Source organism: Chelmon rostratus, chromosome 6 (assembly GCF_017976325.1).
Source record: "Chelmon rostratus isolate fCheRos1 chromosome 6, fCheRos1.pri, whole genome shotgun sequence".
NCBI classification, from domain to species: domain Eukaryota; kingdom Metazoa; phylum Chordata; class Actinopteri; order Chaetodontiformes; family Chaetodontidae; genus Chelmon; species Chelmon rostratus.
In genome coordinates, this window is record NC_055663.1 from 15,204,043 (window position 1) to 15,223,943 (window position 19,901).

Here is a 19,901-nt window from a genome sequence, read left to right on the forward strand (position 1 = left end):
CGATTAAGCATTTTTTTCCACATCTTTTAATTTTATTTTACTGCAGGACACATTTTCAGCAGATATTTTAAGTTTGCAGTGTTCCAGTTGTATTTACCCGTCTTTGGTTATAATCGTGAGATCAGAATTAAATATTTCAAACAGCACTTAAATGCAGCATAACATCTGCCAGGGACGCGGACGCGTTTGGGACGATCCTGTGAGGCAGGCAGGTCCCGCCCTCCTCCTCCTCCTCCTCCTGCACTTGTCAAAGGCCACTGGTGGCAAATTACATCACAGTTGTGCCTAAAGACGCACACGCAGATGACACCGGGATATCCTCCCTCCTAAATTAACTATTTTTAAAGTCACTTCTTATCATTAGGAGTCACAATGTTGCCTTTCAAGAGAACTTTTGAGAGCGAAAAACACCAGCTGCAGGAGCTCAACGGCAGACTGGTCCAGTATCTTTCCAGAACAAAGCAGCTGGAGCAGGAAAATGCGGGTCTGATTGCTGAAATCAATAAACTCAGACAAGCGAAGGCGGTGGACCGGGAGCCGAGGTACAAGAGCGAGATGCGGGACCTGAGGAGAATGGTGGAGCAGCTGTCGTTTGAGAAGTCCCAGGCTGAGATGGAGAGGGAGAAGCTATGGCGGGAGTTACAGATGGTCCAGTCTCTGTGCAGCGAGCAGACGGGGGTGTGCCGGGACATCAGTGGCGAGCTGAAAGGCTGCGAGAAGGAGCTTCACCACGCTAACAAGACCAACTGTGAACTCCAGCAGCGGCTATTCCAGCTGGAGAAAGAGTATAAACGATTAGAGGACGCGCACAGCCAAGAAATGAACCGTCTCCGGTGCCAGGTGGAGTCCCGGGTGGTGCCCATCATCACGCAAACTTACCGCGGGCCTCCGGCGGCCTCCATGGAAGAGGTGCAGGAGTACGCCCGCGGTCTGTCCGAAGGCTGGATGGAGACCCTTGAAATGTACCAGCAGAAGGTGGAGGAGATGGAGCAGTCGATTAAAGCGGACCAGGCGAGGCTGGGTGACCTGCAGAGGGAAAAGATGCTGTACGCGTCGGAGTTGGACAAATTACGCACGGATGCGGAAAAACAAGGGCAGATTCAGTTGCGCCTTGAAGAACAACTGATGCACATGCAGGAGAAATTCCGGGTGGACTACAATGAGTATCAGGTGAGAGACAAGTCCGAGTCAGAGCAGGACAGAGAAAGGCCAGATTTATATGTCAGAGCCTGAAGTGGAACCAGATGTTATTGGATTTATTTCCTTTTTAAGAAATCTCTAAACATGTTACACATTTGCTGCAAATTTAAAACAATGCAGACAGAATAATCTCCCTTTAATCACACTGAGCCCAAGAGAGGGGCGAGGCTACTCCCTGTTGTACCAGCCACACCCACCATTCTTACAGCCACCGATGCACCTGCTACAAAGTGATTTTAAAGCCTAAAGATTATCTAAATAATGATTACATCATCACAGTCTGGGCTGACATCTCTAACAGGAATTACTGTGATGACATCCGGTGGCATCCTGGAGCTGTTCTGTCTTCGGCCTGTCCTAAAAGCACACACACGCAGTAGATGTTGTCTCTGAAATGAATGCAACTCTCCCCCCTCCACTGCATAAAGGCATCACACTACGAAGTGCTCACTGACAAGTTTGTGTTCCCTCAACTGTCAAAAGCACAGGATCTAGCGTGCAACATTCGACCTCAGTATAAAAGGATTGAATAGCTTGAGGAGCTGGATGACATTCTACCTCCACTGTACTTTATGGCTGCTAGATTACACCAGCCACTTAAACCAATTAGCTGTCAGACTGACAAATCCTTATTAGCCTCCTAAAGACGGAGCCCTAAGCAGGTCAGTCAGCTACAAATGACTACACTGGACATACACTGCAGGGATGTTTTCAATATTGTAACAAAAGCACACGTCTCACATGGAGCCTTGTTGCAGGAGATGCCACTGGAAAACGCTAATGCACAATTGACAGAGGCCAGATTAAGTGGTCCAGGTGATCCCACTTGATTTGGACAAGAAGTGTTCGGCCGGTTCGCCATGTTCCTGCATTAGGAGTCAGCAAGAATAAGCGGTGGGGACTCGAAACAGAAGCAACACAGATTTACCAAGTTAACAACACTGTAGGCTGCAGTAAAATAAAATGTGGTTAGAAACTTTATGGCTCACAAGGGAGCAGAATGATTACAGTATTTTCAGTTAAATTGCAGGCATAAACAAAAAAATAATAATACCCAATGGACAGACCACAGACTTGTAAAATTAAACTATGTGCAAAGTGAAAACGTGCTTTTTTTTTTGTTTTTGCTTTTATTCTTCCAGACGATTATTGAGCAGCTGGAGCACGAGAGGAACATGATGGCTGACACTATTGCGGAAAAGATGCGAGAGCATCAGCACCTTCTCCAGGTTAAGATGGATCTGGGCATGGAGGTGGCTGCTTACAGGTGATGAGCTTATTTGTTTTGGTGTCCTCCAGACAAAACTGATTTTTACATGATCAGTTTGAGTAGAGTAGAGCTTTCTCACAGCAGACATTTTGACTTGCCACAGTAGGAAAAGGATCAGGGCACCTCTTCAAGCGTCCCCATAAGACAGTGACCCAGCCACACAGTACCAGGGAAACTGAAGCAGCTAAATGGAATTCAGCCATCATTAATTTTTCATTATTTACATGTGTGCTTTTCATGCTGTGACATGTGAAAATGTCTTCAGTGAAAAAGGCCCATGGAGAGCGTTACTGTGCGTTTAGGAGCAGAAACACAGCAGCCCTTCACTTCTTGTAAAGGTCATTCAGTGATTGCTCTGGTTTAAGAGCTATGAGCTTCTCAAAACTTGGCCAAACTTGAGTTGAACCCTGAAGTGCTAAGAACTGGGACTATGATATATTTTTGTCAGCTGTTAATGAGAATGTATTTTTGAAGAATGAGCACACGTGAAAGCACAGCCAGTACACTCCAGGAAATTCTCCTCCTGTAAGCACAAAACATTTTTGTGAATTCAGAAAGTCATGTAAAATGTAAAAGGCGAATCTTTCCGTGCTTTCAAGAACAGATAAATGGTCAAAGCTGCCCCCCCACTGCCTGAGGTTACGCTAAGCTCAATTAGTGAGCTCATCAAACACATCAGAGGAAATCAGCTGCTTGCTTCCTGCTGGTCTCGGCATTAAGTGCTCTCATCTGAACGCTCAGATAAACTGAAAATCTTGTAAGTGCTATACATACTGCATATACATTTTTAATGGAGTTGTTTAAACTTTCTCTGTGGTTTATTTTAAGTGTTTAGGGAGCAAGACAAATTATATCTGGCATTTTATATCCCGTAATAGCATGGCATGTCTAGTCTTCATGCTCCTGACTTAGCCGCATACTAAGAGACTATTTTTACTGAATAGTTATTTATGAAACAGTTAATAAACATAGTGTATTTTTATGTTTGAAGATATAATATCTAGTTTCATTTTTTTCAGTTATCCTTGTAATATCATTACCTCTTACCTCATATCCCAGGACATCTATACAGTCTTCAACCACTGATGAAGTCATTCAGGGATACAAAATGTTATTAGTATTAAGCCATATAGAGGAAGTTCTTGAGAAGACTTTCTACTCCAGTGTGTCTCTATATGGCAGATTCTCCTCTGGCGCATCTGGTTTGTTTTGAATGTTTGGAATAGACAGAATGTTTGCTCGGAGACGCAGCAGTGGCATGCGTTTCTGTATGTGTCACGAGTCAGCTTTTGCTTTGGGATTCACAGGGAAGTGTGGACCGCCCTGCATTGTAGCTGTTATTTTTAGGTCAGTCTTCGGAAGGCACTCTCCAGAGAGGTTGTTTTTTGAGACTTTGGTTTGTTCAGTCAGTTGTAGGCTTGTTGAAGCGTAGCCAAAGAAAAGGAGCGCTGTTAGAGCTAATTATGAAAAGGTCGTAATTGCACGACAGCGGCTTGTTATGTTTTTGATGATTACCACCCTATATGGTCAGGTCCTGGTTCCTACCATCTTGTAAGCCTGTTATGTTAAGTTTGAGAGGGTTGACATGGCAGAGCTGAATGATGTACACCGTCTTGTGAGGTATTTGTCTTTGATCTTTCTTTCTATATATGGGAACAAATAATTATGTTGAAATAGGAGGATGACCAGTGATTTTTAATGACTTATTTGCTCTCGTCTTCAAATGTTTTGTCTTGTCTCTCGTTTGTTCAGGGCTCTTCTGGAAGGTGAGAGAGTGAATCTGCAAGATGCTCACAGAAGGGTGACTCAACATCAGAGAGAAAGAGTAATAGGTACTGTATTTAAAAGTATTTATTGTTGTTATAACCCTGATTTAAAAAAAAAATGGGATGCTGTGTGAAACATGCTCATTTGTCTTGTTGCAGAGAGTTAGATGAGAAGTGTGTAAAAACAGCATTTTGTGGTTTTATGGGGGGTTATGTGCCGGACTATGTCTTGGCCAGAAGCAGTGACTTCCTGGAGTCTTCACTGGTTGCCTGGCAAACTCACGGCGTTGACAAGGTTCCAGAAAGTCACTGCTCCCTGCCAAGAAACAGTCTACCATAAGCCCCTGTATAACCACAACTTGTCATTTTTACACTTAGTCCTTTGAACATATTACACCATCAAAACTGACTCACACTGACTTTTTACAAACAAGGAGTGAACATGAAGTTATACAGACTGACAGGGAACTTGTTGATTGGACTGTTTGGGCGATTATCCTGCGTCTGATGTGTATATTTATGTTCTTTGGTGTCAGAAAGAGCTTACGAAGAAATCACTGATGCTTGTAGCTTTACTAGTTTTAATAGACTGTAAATCCACCATGTTATGAATAATGACAGGTAGAGACAGGATGAAAAGGAGGAGTCTTGTACAGTAATGATTCAGACTTGTTACTGTGGGATCGCTGTTGCACACTTTTTAATGGACTTTCAAAGTAGCTAAAGTAAGACACAAGCATAGTGTTAACAGCTTTTGACCTATTACACACGTGTACACACATGTGCACACATGTGACCAAGGTTTTCAAATGATTTGCATAAAAACATAAATGGCATATACAGTTAATTTATAAGATCGCTTCCTGAACAGGCTTCAGGGCTTAGATCTTTTAGTAGTTTAGCTTTTGAAATTGCGCTAAATCACCCATGTACCATCACAAAATACTGGTGGTTAGTCCATTTACTTTCAAATCACAAACAAGCTGCACCAGAGTCTGCTTGACAGCGGACCAAGACTCACGTTTTAAAGAAGTCCAGGTTATCTTGATTGACAGCTTTCACACCAGCTCAAAATGAACAGTACTAACCAGGAAAATGGACCTAAGTTCATTTTAACCAAACCAAATAGGTTAGGTGTGAATGCACCCTTACAGGTGCTGGTAGGTGGCTAGCTGTTTCTCCCTGTTTACAGTATATATGTGAAGCTAAGCTACTGGCTCCAGCTTCATATGTTACAAACAGATATGAGAGTGGTATCAAGCTTTTCATCTAACTCTTTTCAAGAAAGCAAATAAGCACATTTCCCCAAAACTAATCCTTTAAGTATCTGATAATTCATGCTTCCCAATCCTCTGCTACAGATATCAGGATGCCTGCCCAGCCCTACACTCCAAGAGCTTCTACCTTAATCACCAGACAACATATGGATACCAGGTACACACCGCCAACTTCAAACCTGAGAAGATCCCCTTTGCCTCCTTCTGGGTCTATAAGTCCCTCTAGGGTCATTCCTATTTCAGTTGTAGGCAGAAGTCGGCATCAGAGTCCTGCATCCAGAAGGGACATGATCTCATTCACCAAAGCTCGGGCTGCCACTTCTGCCTCTGCCACCACCACTGCTACTACAGCCAAAGATAAACCAATAGGCCAGAGTGAAAACCAAATTCGTCAAAATGTGCAGAAAACAACAGGAGTGGAGCAAACTGTGAAAATCAAACAGGTCTCTCCAGTAGAGAACCAAGTCAGTCCCATCAAGTCCTCCACTACAGAGACCAAAGCAGTGAGAGTTGTGTCAGCACCAATGATGAGTCTGAGCAGGAAAACTGAGACAGAAAGTGAAAAGCAAGTGTCAGATGAAAAAGAGAAACATAATGTTTTTGGAGGAGAGTTCAAAGACGAAAGGAAAACAGCATCTACAACAGGCCCTGGTGAGAAAAAGATACTGGATTCTGTGTCTGTGGAGAAGCTCATCGAGCAAGTGATAAAGCCAGCCGGGTTGGAAGCTAAGGTTTGCTCCACGGGAGACTCGAAGGTAAGGTATCATGTGGAGAAAACTGAGCAGGAGGATGGCACGACTAAGACACAGATTGTGCTGGAGTCCAAAGTTGAGGAAGAGGTGGATATTTCTGAGGACACAGCACTGGATGAACTACTGAGCCAAGGGGTCAAGAAGGTGTCACTGGAGAACATCAAGGACACAGCAACAGGAAGCATGATCAAGAACCTGCTAAGTGGTCTGCAGGGACATGAGGACCTGGAAAATAAGTTTGTCAATGTGGAAATCATTGAGGAACCAGTGGAGTCTCACAGTGACGAGGAGCTTGAGGTTGAACAGAAGTCCAGATCTAGTTTTTATGAGCCCTCCTCAATGTATTTCCAAATTGAGGAGCTAGAAAATGTCCCTCATGACACTCAATTTCAGAGGAGTGATGGTGATGCCATGAAAAGCTCTTTGACAGTAACAGAGCAGAGCAAGGGTGGAACTGTGCAAGTTCAAGAGGTTTCTAGAGAGAGCGAATCTCCGTATTCGTCCCATGACCAAGAGCCTCACGAGTATTTTGTCTCCACACCAGATGATAATCTTTCTGAACCCGAGGAAGGTGGTGGCATTACCTCATATGGCCATTATGGTATCTTAGACGACCTGTCGGATGAGAGGTATTATCAAGATGAAGGTCTTCCCCAGAGAAGAGTGATTGTAGAGGAAAGTGATGAATACAAGTTCATGGCAGGTGATCGCTTGCTTGTTAAAGAGAGTTTGCCAGAGTCCATAATTGAAGAAGAGGTTCGTGTCTCCCCTGTAGTGCAGGAGTCGATGCTTGAGTTCCTAAGAGAGGACTCTTTGGAGCCCAAGGAGCAACTAAAGGGAGCTCTAGAGAAGCTGCAAAGGTCAGTGTCGGGTCCACTGAGGGAGGAGTTGGCCTTCCTCACAAAAATGAGCAGTGAAAGTCCAGAGAATGTGGCTGTCGATGTCAAAAAAGTGCAACAGTCAAGTGACAATGGCACCATGACTATAGTTGCAGAGCTGAATGTCTCTCAAACCCTGGAAGAGTCTGGGCTGCTGGAGACAGGAGATGATCTGTCTGAAGAGCAGATCATGGCAACTCTCAGATCTTCTAACCTTGGCCTTGAGAAAGTGTTCCAGGGTGGGGCAGGAGGAGAATACAGCTTCAGAGTCTCCAAGGAAGAAGATGTTTCATATGGTGAAGAGTCGGAAGGCTACACTAATGAAGGAGAGTCGGTGTCTGAAATCACTGAGAAACATATCAAATTGGGGCCATCACAAAAGCCCTTCACCTTCCAGATGGACATACAGGGCAGTCACGCTGAGGCAGCCTCAAAGCAAGAGCCGCAATCTCAAATCTTGGAGACCCCGGTGACGATTTCTCAAGAGAAAAGAATTGCAACAGTTTACCTTGAAAGCCCGAAAGATGACTAAGAATTCAGTCAGAAATATTTTTAAACTCAGTGCTTGCCCATGTTGCTTATTGAGGTGCACATACAGAGGTTTTTCTGATGCAGCAGTCCACACACACACGGCATTAATGCTGTTTGCAGATAACGTAGTAATGTTTTAGATTTTGCAGTAAAACATATTGTATATCCAATTTGATTGTAGTGCGCTCTTTTGCTGTATGTACCTACTTAAGAGTGTGTAACTTGGTGTACCCAACTGCAACACAATTCATGCAAAATTCAGTTAAAATGACCAGATTGATACATACATTTCTGGTATTAATTGTGGCAGTACTATTAAAAATACTGAGTGCTAAATAATATTGGCTAGCTTAAGACAGGATTGTACTCATATTGTAGCAAATTTTTATGTTATAACCTTTTTATAGCTTGCAGTTTATCTTCAAAGAGGTTTGTTTATTCTCTAGATTTCTCTATTTTTGTACTAACCTTTGCTGTACTGGTTAAACATCCCATTCTGCCATTTACAGCATCCCATCACATTATGGCTGTGTCTGCCATGTTGTTGAATCTACTTGGTCAACATTATATGCAAGCCAGCATATGACACTTAACAGTTGTGAGGTGTTTGCTGATTTGGACTTTAATTTTTCATCTGACTTGGGCACTGCTGCCAAATTAAATGGTTTTAGTATATACTGCATCCTGGAACACAGTAGATTGTTTTAGCAGTAGTCAGTGAATTGTACAGTTAAGCTTGTAGCTGAGGGTGGTATAGTGGGAGTGGAGATAAAGATCATAATTAGTCTTAAAAAAAAGAAGTTTTAAATGCTGAAATCAAGGTGTAGTGGAAGTAAACGTGGCTCTTCTGAGTGGTTAATTAACAGTGTTGGGTATTTGCAGATTATTTACTATACTGACAAGAAATGCTACAAGACACATTGATTATTTAGGAAAAATAATTGCCCGTTACATAACCAAAGCCTGGTTACATGGTTCAATGTAATCAATGTGAAACGTGTTTGTAAAATGTGCATCCTTACATGGTGTGTGTCAATACCATATATTTCTAATTTCCCAACATTTGATCTGAACAAGGGGAGCTAGGAATTCAAAAAATATCATTTAGAACTCAAAAAAGGGTTGTCAAAGCAAATAGCAAGATGAAAGAATGAAAAATAGTAGTAGAATCTATACACATTAAGAGGATTCAGTGATTGTGATGTGAAAGAAAATATAATCACAGCTGCTTTTGATGCTTAGTATGTCTGTTTGGTCACCTTTTGCTTGTATTTTGTTATCACAGTGGTGGTTTCAAGGATTCACCTTTGCTCTACCGTAAGAGTGTAGTCATGACCATACCTATTTTTGGATCATCAGCTTAGTGGCGTTGACTGTTCATTAGGGTTTGTTGTGTTGTGTCGAGTTGTGTTGAGTCACAGAGGCAGAAATGGTCCACTAGAATTAGTCTGGTTACAGGTTTTGCACATTTTCTCTAAGTGGCTGCAAAAATTTACACTCTATAACTATTGAGCAATTTCTTCTCAGATTATATTAATGTTTAGGGTGAATGCCATGCTCTTATGAAATTTGTTAATTAATCAATTAAAAAACACTTTTAAGCATGTAAGTGCCGAGATACAGCATATTTAAACAAAAACACTACAACACCATTGCACTTAAAATGTGGTTTAATATGGAATCTTTGTTAGGTTACTGTATATGTATGTACACAGTGTAATCTGAATACCATGTGCCATTTCACATCATAAAAAAACATGTACATCCGCAAACTGAAAATCTATTGATATATAAAGAATGTTTAATAAGTAAACTGTTCAACAAGTGTTTGTCACCATGGATATCCCAGAATCATTGCTTTTATTGACATAGTGATTGAACAACTTGCATTTTTGGTTTGGATGGTTCCAGCCCTTGTTTGGAAACTGATTAATATCTTACCATAATTAAAACTAATTGTGAGTATGTTTTCTGAGTGCGAGTATTTCTTCAAAGCGAACACATTTTACATCATGCACAAAATGACACAAACTCTTGTAGTGTCAGTGGACGTGACCAGAGCAACTGAAGGTAATTTTCAGCAGTGGTACCTGTCTGCATTGTCTAACAGATATATACATTTCTTTTAAAAGGTGTAATGTGTAAAAACTGGCCACCTGTCGACAGTCACGCCAAAAAAATAGGGGGCAGCATATCACCAGAGTAATGGCTATCTGTTTCTCACTGTACTCTTTGCTGTAGCTATCTATGGATGTAGCTGCTAGCTCATGTAGCCATGCAGCTCGTGGCCCTACTAGCTGACACATTAAGGGTTTGTTTCGACCAAACCAGAGGTGGTGATAGTTGGAACAGTGGAAAGAAAAACCAAGACGGTTTTGGTGAGTTTGAATGAAGTTCGTTTTAAGATGACTTGAGAAACTTGAATTCAGAAGGCGTGCGGTTGTATGTTTCTGTCTAATTTATGAATAGTAATAAAAATGAATCTATTTATCTATAAGACAAAAAAAGCTGAGAGTTTGTGAAACATAGTGAGCTCATCACATATCTCTGAGCTATACTATTTGAGTATCACCTTGTGAGGTACAAAGTGGTACTATGAGACAGGAAGGGCTGTGGCTAGCTGGCTAGCATGCTAGCTTCGGTAGATATCTCTGCAACACAATACATCGTTTGACATAATGTCTGAACTGTCCTTCACATTCCGTTGATAATTAGTTCATTGTGAACATTTTTTACTAAAATTCTACCTTACACACTGCACCTTTAAAAACAAGTGTGTCAGTAGTGCTTGGTCCAAACTGGCAAGGTTATTGTGACAAAATAAGACAGAACACTTCAAGAGTCAGACAGAGTTTCCATCATTGCCACTGGATGGTACAATTGAAAATGTGTGAGGTTTTGTTTTCCTTCTACCTTGCCTCTGTTGTCTCTCAGCCACCTCTGGTGCCCTGCAAAACATACGGTACATAGTTACATTACTTATACATGGGCTGCATTCTCACACTTGTCTGTTATTTCAACTCATATTTTCTAATACTTTAATCATACTATTTAATAAAATAAACTATTGTCATGGAGATTTACCGGGCCAACATGTCCACAGCTTTTAGTGTAGCTTTTGTCTTCTTGTGTTGAGGACCATACAACAAACTCTGGATCTCCAGGCACTGAAATAAAAAATAAATTAAAAATGAATGAAGCGAGGGAGTGAGTGGCCAGTGGAAGATGAGAGGTGCAAGGCACACTCAAGAGGGGAATAAACACTTCCTAGCAACATGTGAATGCACTAAACATCCCAAAATAACCACTGTAGCTGTCCAAGGTTTAGATAACACCTGTGCTGACCACTCGGCGTGTCAGGTCAACAAGGGGGATTCCCTTGATTTATAACGAGGACTCCAAACCAACAACCCAGGAATCTGAGGTAGTCAACTCAACACATTTATGAAGCAACCTGAGTCATTTTCCACTCCACATTTAGTTTGTTCCAATCAAATGAGAGGAACAAGCAACGACGGCTTAGGTCTACGACATCAGAAAACACTGACTGATATAACAAAATCCAGAAAAGTCTAAACTTTTAACCACAAGCAGATGTGATATGATTACACAGTGTGCGCACAAACAGTGACGCAAAAGACAGAATGAATGCCTGCCTGCCATTTCGGCAATCATCTTAAAAAACAACATGTGAAGAGAACTTTGTTAAAGTTGGGAGGGAGGGAGGGAGGGAGCGAAAAGTTTCCCTCTTCACCAGGAAAAGTAAAACACTGGGTAATCTGGAACAGATCCATTTGGCCTCTTGGATGTTTTCACTGTTGCTAAGGTTGATGTAATGGAAGGCAGCACTACAGAGGAAAGGGAAAATATCAAGTTTATGTTTGTATGTGCACCATTGTTCACTGTGTTTCTTTAGTAGATCTAATGTATTGTATCTGTTGTATGAGCCAGATTTCCTTTGGAAAAACAAAAGTTACTCAATCGGAGTGCAGATGGTGTCATGATGACAGGAAGCAAATGTCCTGACATATCTGCTCTGTGTCAGTGTGCTTCGGAAAGGTTATAAGTGGGACGTGGTGTAGAGAGAGTGAGCCCTGATATACCCTGTCAGTGCAGAGGGGGACTTGGACACCCACTACCAAAACAAAGTAACATAGCAACTGGGCTCCTTTACTTACAGGCATGTCATGTCACTAGTATGAAGAAACCCCCATTTACTGTTTTTGACAGGCGGCAGAACTGAGCTCATTCGGCAAGCATGTGCAGTCATACTGAATGTAAACACAAAAACACTCATTACATAAGGAATGAATAAAGCAGTAACACCCAATGAGCATGATTAACTAAATGGCTGCCATTTATTCAACGCATGTGTACTGAAAGACACATGAATGTCACTTTTGTTTCAAAGGACATAATGGCATGCCACACTAATTGGGGTCAGTGTCCCTTTAATTGACAGCAGTTAGCAAACTGCCATTCTCTTTCCAAAGTTGTGTAGCCCATCTGTGTGGCTCCATCCAGAGTGAGGAAACACAAAGTCACCGTGTGTGATATTTTACACCAGGGAGGACGGCTCTGCACACTGCTCCCTTCCAAGATTAGCATGCGACTCTGATAGCACTGAGCTTTAGGGAGGATGGTGGAAATAGCTCATCTCAAAATGACAGGGACTCTTTGTGTGTATATTTTGAACAGGCCTTTCACTGGTGGAGATGGACACACCCGCTGACTCCTGGCCTTTTATTAAACCCTCCCAAATACTTTGGCAGGGACAACGTCATGTCCGATGACAGTAACTTCCACTCTGTCCAGCATCTCTAGTATGCATTTACAGATTGTAACCAAAACAGACAGTAGTTGTGCTGTTTGTGTTCTGTGATTACCTTTGTCATGGTCCTGTGGGCCTGCTTCATCCTGCCCTCAGTCATCTCCACACTTCCTATGAGCTGAAGGGTGTCTGCTACCTCAGCACTCAGTTCACCGAATGTCAATCTCTTTGTAGCAAGAGAAGCTCTCTGGATCTCCACACATCTCTGCAATGGCACATTGAAAACAGTCAAATCTTGCCATCAGTGGTGAGCGCCACACCCCGTTTAGCAGGTGGAGTATATCCCCTGATGATCACAACCTCTGAGGGTGTTTCCATGGTGTTGCTCTTGGAGCAGAAAATGTGTAGAAATTACATTTCAAAGGAAAAGAGGAAATCACTGTAGTGAAACTGTCTCACTGTTCTTACAGATGTGTATGCTTGTATATGTGTGAGTGTGTGTCTGTGTGCATAACCTCTTGCTGGCCAGTGAAGAGAAGAAAACGACAGAAATCATCCTGTGCAGCTAGGAAGGCTGGATCGTGTGGACCTGCAGAGTTTTTGTATGCACTTAGACTCTGCTCAAAGTAATGACCCGCAGAGTCTACACCAGCATGGGGAAAAACACACAAATGATGCATGTTAACTTAAAGTAATAATAACTGACAGAATAACCATATACTGCTACAGAATCAATGCATAATTTTTCTAGATTTTTCTACATAAAATCAGATTTTCTTGGTTTCCAGATGTTATGCTGTACATAACTACTGTATGATGGCGCATACATTTGCCTCCAGACAGTCAACAGGGGTGAATCCAACTAACATGACTGAACTCGCTATTATAAGTCTGGTTTCCATAACACCATCTTAAAGAATTTCAAATGTAGGAAGACAATGGGAGATTGAAATCCTAATTAACCCCTTGTGCACATTGCTCAGGCTTGTCCTGTGTCTGGGAATAAACTCACCATTGTGATGGGGCTCTGCTGCAGCAGAGAGGATGAGGGCCAGGCTGTGGGAGATCTGAGCCCCCTCCAGCTCCTCTGGGCTGTGACTCATAGCAATGGCATGAGCCTAGCAGAAACACCCACGTGAAATAAGACAGATCACATATCACCAAATAAGAGGTGTGGGAACATTACTGAACAACAAACGGCCGGAACCGTCTCAAGAAGCCTCATGTGTTTGTATGTATGTTAGATAAGAGATATGTATGACGTGCAAGTGATATGCCCCTTACCTTGGAGAGATGCTCTACTGCTCGGCCCAAATGACCTTTGTCCTGTTCAACGGCAGCCATGTCCCTATAGACAGAGCACATCTTCTCTGGCTGACTGCAGTCTGTCAGCAGTTGCAGAGACTTCTCACATTGGCTCAATGCCTCCTCTGGTTTGTTCTGTCTCTGATAGACCCTACATAGCAGAAAAGGCAAACATTAAGACAGTGATCAGTTCTGCCTACTATATAAGGCAGCAGGGCCGAGTAAGGAGAAGAGAATAGTCCTTCAAATAGCTTGTATGCATCCCTGTGTTTAAAACATTTGTTCAACCTAAGTGTACTTAATACTCTAAAGCTGTTGCAGAATTTTAAAATCAAAAATGCCATATATTAACACTCATTATTTACTGTATTATCAGAGTACAGTATAGACCTTTAAGCCTGTTACTTCATTACTATGTGCCTGTTGTACATCACTGAAGTAACAGCTTGGTCTCCAGCCAAACCCCGACCCAGCAGAGTGGTGAAGGCTGCAGTTGAAGTCTGGTGTAGTGCAGACTATAATAGGGAAAAGCTTGCACATTGCCCTTTTAACTGTTCTTGGTTGCATCCTTTCATGAGTCTCAAACCATCTCCTGTGGGACTGAAGGCTACGCTGCTCCTAACCCCCTCACTTAAAGTACAGCCTCTCAGACTCTAACAAATAACCGCTGCAGTGTGTTTAAACTCTCATTCTGAGGTGTCTAAATTGGCAAAGCTGGAGATGGTCTAGCTCAGAGTTCTGAGCTGTTGCTACTAAGTTCTTAGACACATGTTTCGCTGATGATCGCAACACTGTGTTTCCTCCTGCAAAAGACGAGAGAGCAATACGATGGGAGAGTGGAGAGTGAGGATGAGATGAAGGCTGCATTAACAGCTTCAAGGACCCTGGATCCATCAAGCTACTTCCCTTTTCAGCATCAAACCACCTAATGGACTCTAAATTGAATTCAGCTCTCCAGCCAAGGGGGCTGCCTTTCTCAGAGGACACAACACTCACTACTGTTCAATCTCCAGCTATATTGCTGTCACACAGTGGTGCAGGAAACCTCTTTTCACAAATCAGTCCTCCCACATCCATACTGTAGAGATTATAGTTGTCTGTGGTTACAGTTCATTTACCTACAGATTGCAAACTGTGGTCAAACTGTAAATGCCATTCAAGTGTCATAAGTACATCACAGTATGTTTTAGCCTGTGTGTGAACCAGAAGTCTAAGTTTGCCAGTATTAGGTCATACTCAAATTCCAGGACCACATAAATTTGGGTATTCATGGCGCAGTGGCTAAACACCAGCAGCATAGGTTACAAAAATATTGTGATGGCTCGTTTCCTTGAATTTTCCCATGAATCAAACGTTATCCTAACACGCCATGATGGATACTAGGCGTGCCCCTCCCTCATAAGTGTTCATGGGGCAGGCACTTCAGGTCCTTTTAGGGCAGCAGCAATGGGTGAAGCAGAGCTGCATTCCTGCATGGCTTGAGTCCTGCCATTCTGCCTGCATGGACGGACAGAGACAATACCCCTCTATCCTCTCATTCACTCTGCATCCTTACGCACTTCCTGGCAGGAACGGTAATATGCCACATCCCACTGAAATCTACCAAGACTCCACAGGGCAGGGAATTAATATAATTAAGGATATGTAGATGTGTTGCCAAGCAAGCCACACAAGTCTCTTTTGTAAACATTTCCAGAACATAATTGACGCAAGTTTGCTCTGGGCTTTCACTCGGAAAATGATACAGTAAGGCCAAGCCAAAGTGAAAACAGAGGGACAAAAACATAACAGCTTGCGCCAGCAAATCTGTATGGTGCTTTAAACTGGTGACATTCTGACGGATGAGGCTTTTTATTGTGTGCCTCAGGTATATAAGTATGGGAAAGAATACTAAACTACCTGTTTAGTCATGAGTAATGACTCTCAATCATGGCTATTTACAACAAAATCCCTGCTGGTTTTATTTCAGCCAACTAATCAGAGATAATTTTACATGTGGAATGAGAGCTACCTTTTTGGGAGGAAAACAAGCAGACTCTGGACCCCAAGTATAAGAATAACACTGCTATTTGGTGTACAGGAGCTATAATATGTATTTACACTATATCCAGTCTGAATCAAGTCAATAAGGATAGGGGAACACAGGGCCACTGAACAGCACAGAGCTGGTGAACACAGTGTGTATTTCAGTTAATATGATGCATGATAATTAAGTTAAGGGTGGGGAAATGCGGAAGAATATTTGTTAATTTATTATTCAACAAGAAAAAATGTACAAATGTTCTCAAATTAATAAATTAGATTAAATCTGTCAACCAAAATGTACATTTATGATAGCAGCTCTGAAGAAGCGAAGAAAATAAGTCATCTTGGCAGCCATGGCCAAGACACGCACAACAAAAATCTAACCTAAACCCAACAATAAAGCTTCTTTGAATAAAAGATCCCATCTGGCTGATCATAAGTGCACACCTTGAGTGCAAATCTGAAACTGAGCAGAATGTTTGGACCAGGATCTATAAGAGAGCTGAGCTTAGGTTATTGTTCCAGGCTTGGGTGGGAACATTCCCCTCCATCACAACAGTGTTGACTGACAGAGCTTTTAGAAGCATGCCAAATTCTTAGTCATCACCTAACAAAAGAGATTTAGCAAGCTTACACACCAGCCAGAGTCTGCACATTTTTTCAATTACACACATCATGTCAACAAACTGACTCACTGAAACAGACCAAGATGGCAAAATTTACAAATTCCTATGAGTGTAGCTCACCTCAGATGCTGATAGGGCTTGTTTACTGTAAATGCTGCAGGATTATGAAGTCGAAGATTATTTATAAAGCCTACCTGTAAGATTGAGTCCCCACCCTACTGCTGTCTTTGCTTACATAGTCAATTATACGACGGAAAATGTTGTTCTCACTGAAACTAAGAAAAAATTATTTTAAAGAACTTAATCTGTATATAGTATTTTGAGCATATAGCACAGAAAGTATAGCCACATGCATACAATACCCACATTTTAAGTAAGAACATGAGCCATTTACTGAGTCAAAATGCATGCATTCAGAACCAGACACTCCTTTCACATACAAGAATTAATAGGATCAAAATTAACAAAGACATTAGTCGGATGATCTCAACACAGGTAAGACTATACCTCATTTCCTGGTTGTGCTTCTAATTTGGCCCACAGTGATCTAAGCTATGACAAGTGGCTGCTATTTTTTATGTTGCAAGGCCAGAAAATTCCCAGACTATCAGTCTCTCCTACACTTGATATCTGTGCTTGGCCTCTCCACCATGATCCACTAAGTCTTTAATCTTTCCCTGAGCCTAGGGACCTCTGTTGCCAATACCACCATCAGGTTACAAATGCACATTGTAAATTGGTAGACACAAATCAATAATACAGAAAAGGTACTTGGTGTTAAGTAAACAAAGCAGCTGACATTTAAGAGAGAAATAAAGGGCTTTACAATCTCTCAAGGAGTCAACCAGACTGTAAAAGCAATAAGTAAGTGTGGTATGAGCGGAGGGGAGTTAATGAAGAAGGTAGTCAAAGCTAGAGAGAAGGAAAATGGAAAAAGGCTGAAAGTGGAGTGGAGAAAAGGGGCAAATGCTTTTAAAAGGAGGAGAAATGCCTCGCTCCCATCTGTGCCTCTGCTCGAGCAGTGACTGGGTGAGTGGACAAGCAGAAACCCCACCCAGCAGGTCTGTAAGCATCATTACAAAACATCCATGCAGACTGCTGAGTGGGCTGGACAACAGCAGGGAAAAAACCCTGATTTGTTATGTTGTTGTTGTTCATAAAAGAACATGAACGAAATGGTGTTTTCACCAGCGTAACTTAGTCAGCAAAAAAAACGCTTCTCTCCAAAAGCCATATGTAAGGTTGGTTTTATGCACATGTGCAGGAATCTACTGCCATCTTGTGGCCAAACTTAAACATAGGCCACTGTGCTTGGAATTGGGTAAGATTGAGAAAAACAAATATCATTTAGATATAATAACTAGTAAAAATGTCAACTTATCCAGGCTAGACCTTGAAGATGTGACCTGCTAACTAGCTGGGAATAGCACCAAGTTATTTGGCCCAGCTTGAACACGATGCTATAAAAAGTCAAAGGAAATAAATAGAGCAAATCACCTGATTACCAGTCAGCAAAGCTAAAAAAAACATAGTAGCAGCTGCCGTTACATGCTATAATGCTGCAAAAACTCTAATCTACTGTATATTTATCTCTTTTCTATTTTGACTACATATCTGCTCTGTGTTGCTGCGAAAAAAAAGCAAAAATATTACACAGTGTTTTTATCACTGCACCTGGATAGACCAGTGGAGATTTCCAGCCTAGTCTTTATCTTCTCTTCCTGGTTGATGCCACCGCGTTGATGAAGCTCCTCAACAACTTGTTCTGCCTCCAGAAAAGAGGATTCTGCCTCCTCAAGAGTTTAATGAGTCAAGGACATACATCGTTTGATATTTGTGCAGGCAAAACATGAATGAACGGGAAACAACAAGGATATTTGGCCGTAAGCAGTGAGGCAGCTCCCTGTGTGAGGTGTATGGCCAGGAGACACATGAGAATCTCAAGCTTTTCTTCCCTGCAGGAGGCGATGGTGGAGCAGAAAGGCAGCAGTTCTCTGGCCAGGGTGCAGTGCTCCTGGGCCTGCAGTCCCCAGCCTGAGGGAACAAAGAGCCACCACAGAGTGTAAATTAAACAGCACGTTAACTCTAAATCTGAACATCATCCCCAATTAACAATCCTTTCATCAGCTGGCCGTTATTAGAGTAACACAACACCACATGAAAAGTTACTAATGCAAGAGATAAATCACTTGAAGGACAGGAAGCTGATCTTGAGCTGAAGTGTGTGTCTGTTTTGAACTTGCCTTAAATTTAACAAACTTTTATCTTTTATTTTTTTAACACAAGGTGGGGCATCTGTCATGGGTGAACATAAAGAGGTGTGATTCTGTCAATTTCTTTTTCCTAATCTGAAGTGAACATTTACCATGTACTCATCATTTTTAAAATTACCTTTCAACTGGAAATATGCTTTAGCCAGTCTGGCATGAGCCTGGGCTAGTTTCAGATGCCCCTCCCCATAAACCAGCCTAGTCAGAGCCACACATCGCACCAGGTCCTGGATGCAAGCATCAAACTGCGCAGATACAGGAAATGACTGTCAGCATCACTTTGTCATAATACAAAGAAAGAAGCAGCCACAAATTTGATTAAAAACTTGATTGTTTAAATCATCTGTCAAGCAAAAACAGCAAGCATTTGCTGGTTGAAGCTTCTTGAGGATTTGCTGCTTTTTCTGTTATATCATTGTAAACTGAATATTTTTATTTCATCTGAGACTAATCAACAATGAGTGCCTTTACATGCACATGAGTATCCTGGTTATGATTGGGTTTTTGGAGAATCTTGGTTACATTTGGCCCACATCTTATCCTGGCTTCAAAAAACCAGGATAAGGCCTCGTCCCAGATTTTGGAAACTTTGATGTACCTGGAGTACTCTGATCAAAACCGGGATACAATGGCATGTAAACACCCTCTCCTCAATGTAAATGTAGTCAATAATTACTAGTTGCAGCACCATGAATATGCATCAGCGTGCAGAAAGCCTGTGAAAACACATCTTCTGAGCACAACCAACAGCAAAATCCTAAAAATTACAATAATATGAATTTGTCACAGTGACACGTGTAGTACCATGTACATATGGTACCCACCTCTTGGTTGTCACCACGGGCCTGTGCTCGGCTCTCAAAGTGCTTCAGCTTTTCTTCTGGCGGCATCGTGATAAACTCTTTCTTAGTATAGCCTGATTGTGAGGGACTCAGCACATCTGAGTCACAGGGAGAAGATGCATTCACGCCCCCGGTGGTGCTTTCCATGCTGCCATACAAGGTGTGTCAATACATCTTTTAACACATTTGAGAACACTTTTTGCGACTGATTTGCGTCAGAAATGCCAGTGGCTCCTGAAAACCTATAAAGTTGCAGATACAGATATACTCAGGACACAGTTAGCTAACTAATACCAGAGTTAATACAGCTAATAGCCTACTTTTTCCCCCTTCTCTTCTCATCTACTTTGACTGATCCACGGGTTAAACAGAAATGTTGTTGAGAATA

At 41.9% G+C, this 19,901-nt stretch overlaps 2 protein-coding genes across 2 annotated transcripts; one reads left to right on the plus strand and one right to left on the minus strand.

Moving 5' to 3' along the window:
* The first annotated feature begins 291 nt into the window (after positions 1-291).
* On the plus strand, positions 292-9,635 carry synm (synemin, intermediate filament protein). Its single transcript, XM_041939740.1, has 4 exons — positions 292-1,170; positions 2,343-2,467; positions 4,223-4,302; positions 5,598-9,635. The coding sequence occupies exons 1-4, from the start codon at positions 373-375 to the stop codon at positions 7,673-7,675; spliced, it is 3,081 nt and encodes a 1,026-aa protein (XP_041795674.1). The 5' UTR covers positions 292-372; the 3' UTR covers positions 7,676-9,635.
* On the minus strand, positions 9,335-19,660 carry ttc23 (tetratricopeptide repeat domain 23). Its single transcript, XM_041938652.1, has 10 exons — positions 19,496-19,660; positions 18,793-18,916; positions 18,279-18,435; positions 18,076-18,201; positions 13,730-13,901; positions 13,458-13,563; positions 12,961-13,088; positions 12,561-12,710; positions 10,759-10,841; positions 9,335-10,622 (listed from the first exon to the last, which is right to left on the minus strand). The coding sequence occupies exons 1-10, from the start codon at positions 19,658-19,660 to the stop codon at positions 10,517-10,519; spliced, it is 1,317 nt and encodes a 438-aa protein (XP_041794586.1). The 3' UTR covers positions 9,335-10,516.
* Positions 19,661-19,901: the final 241 nt, after the last annotated feature.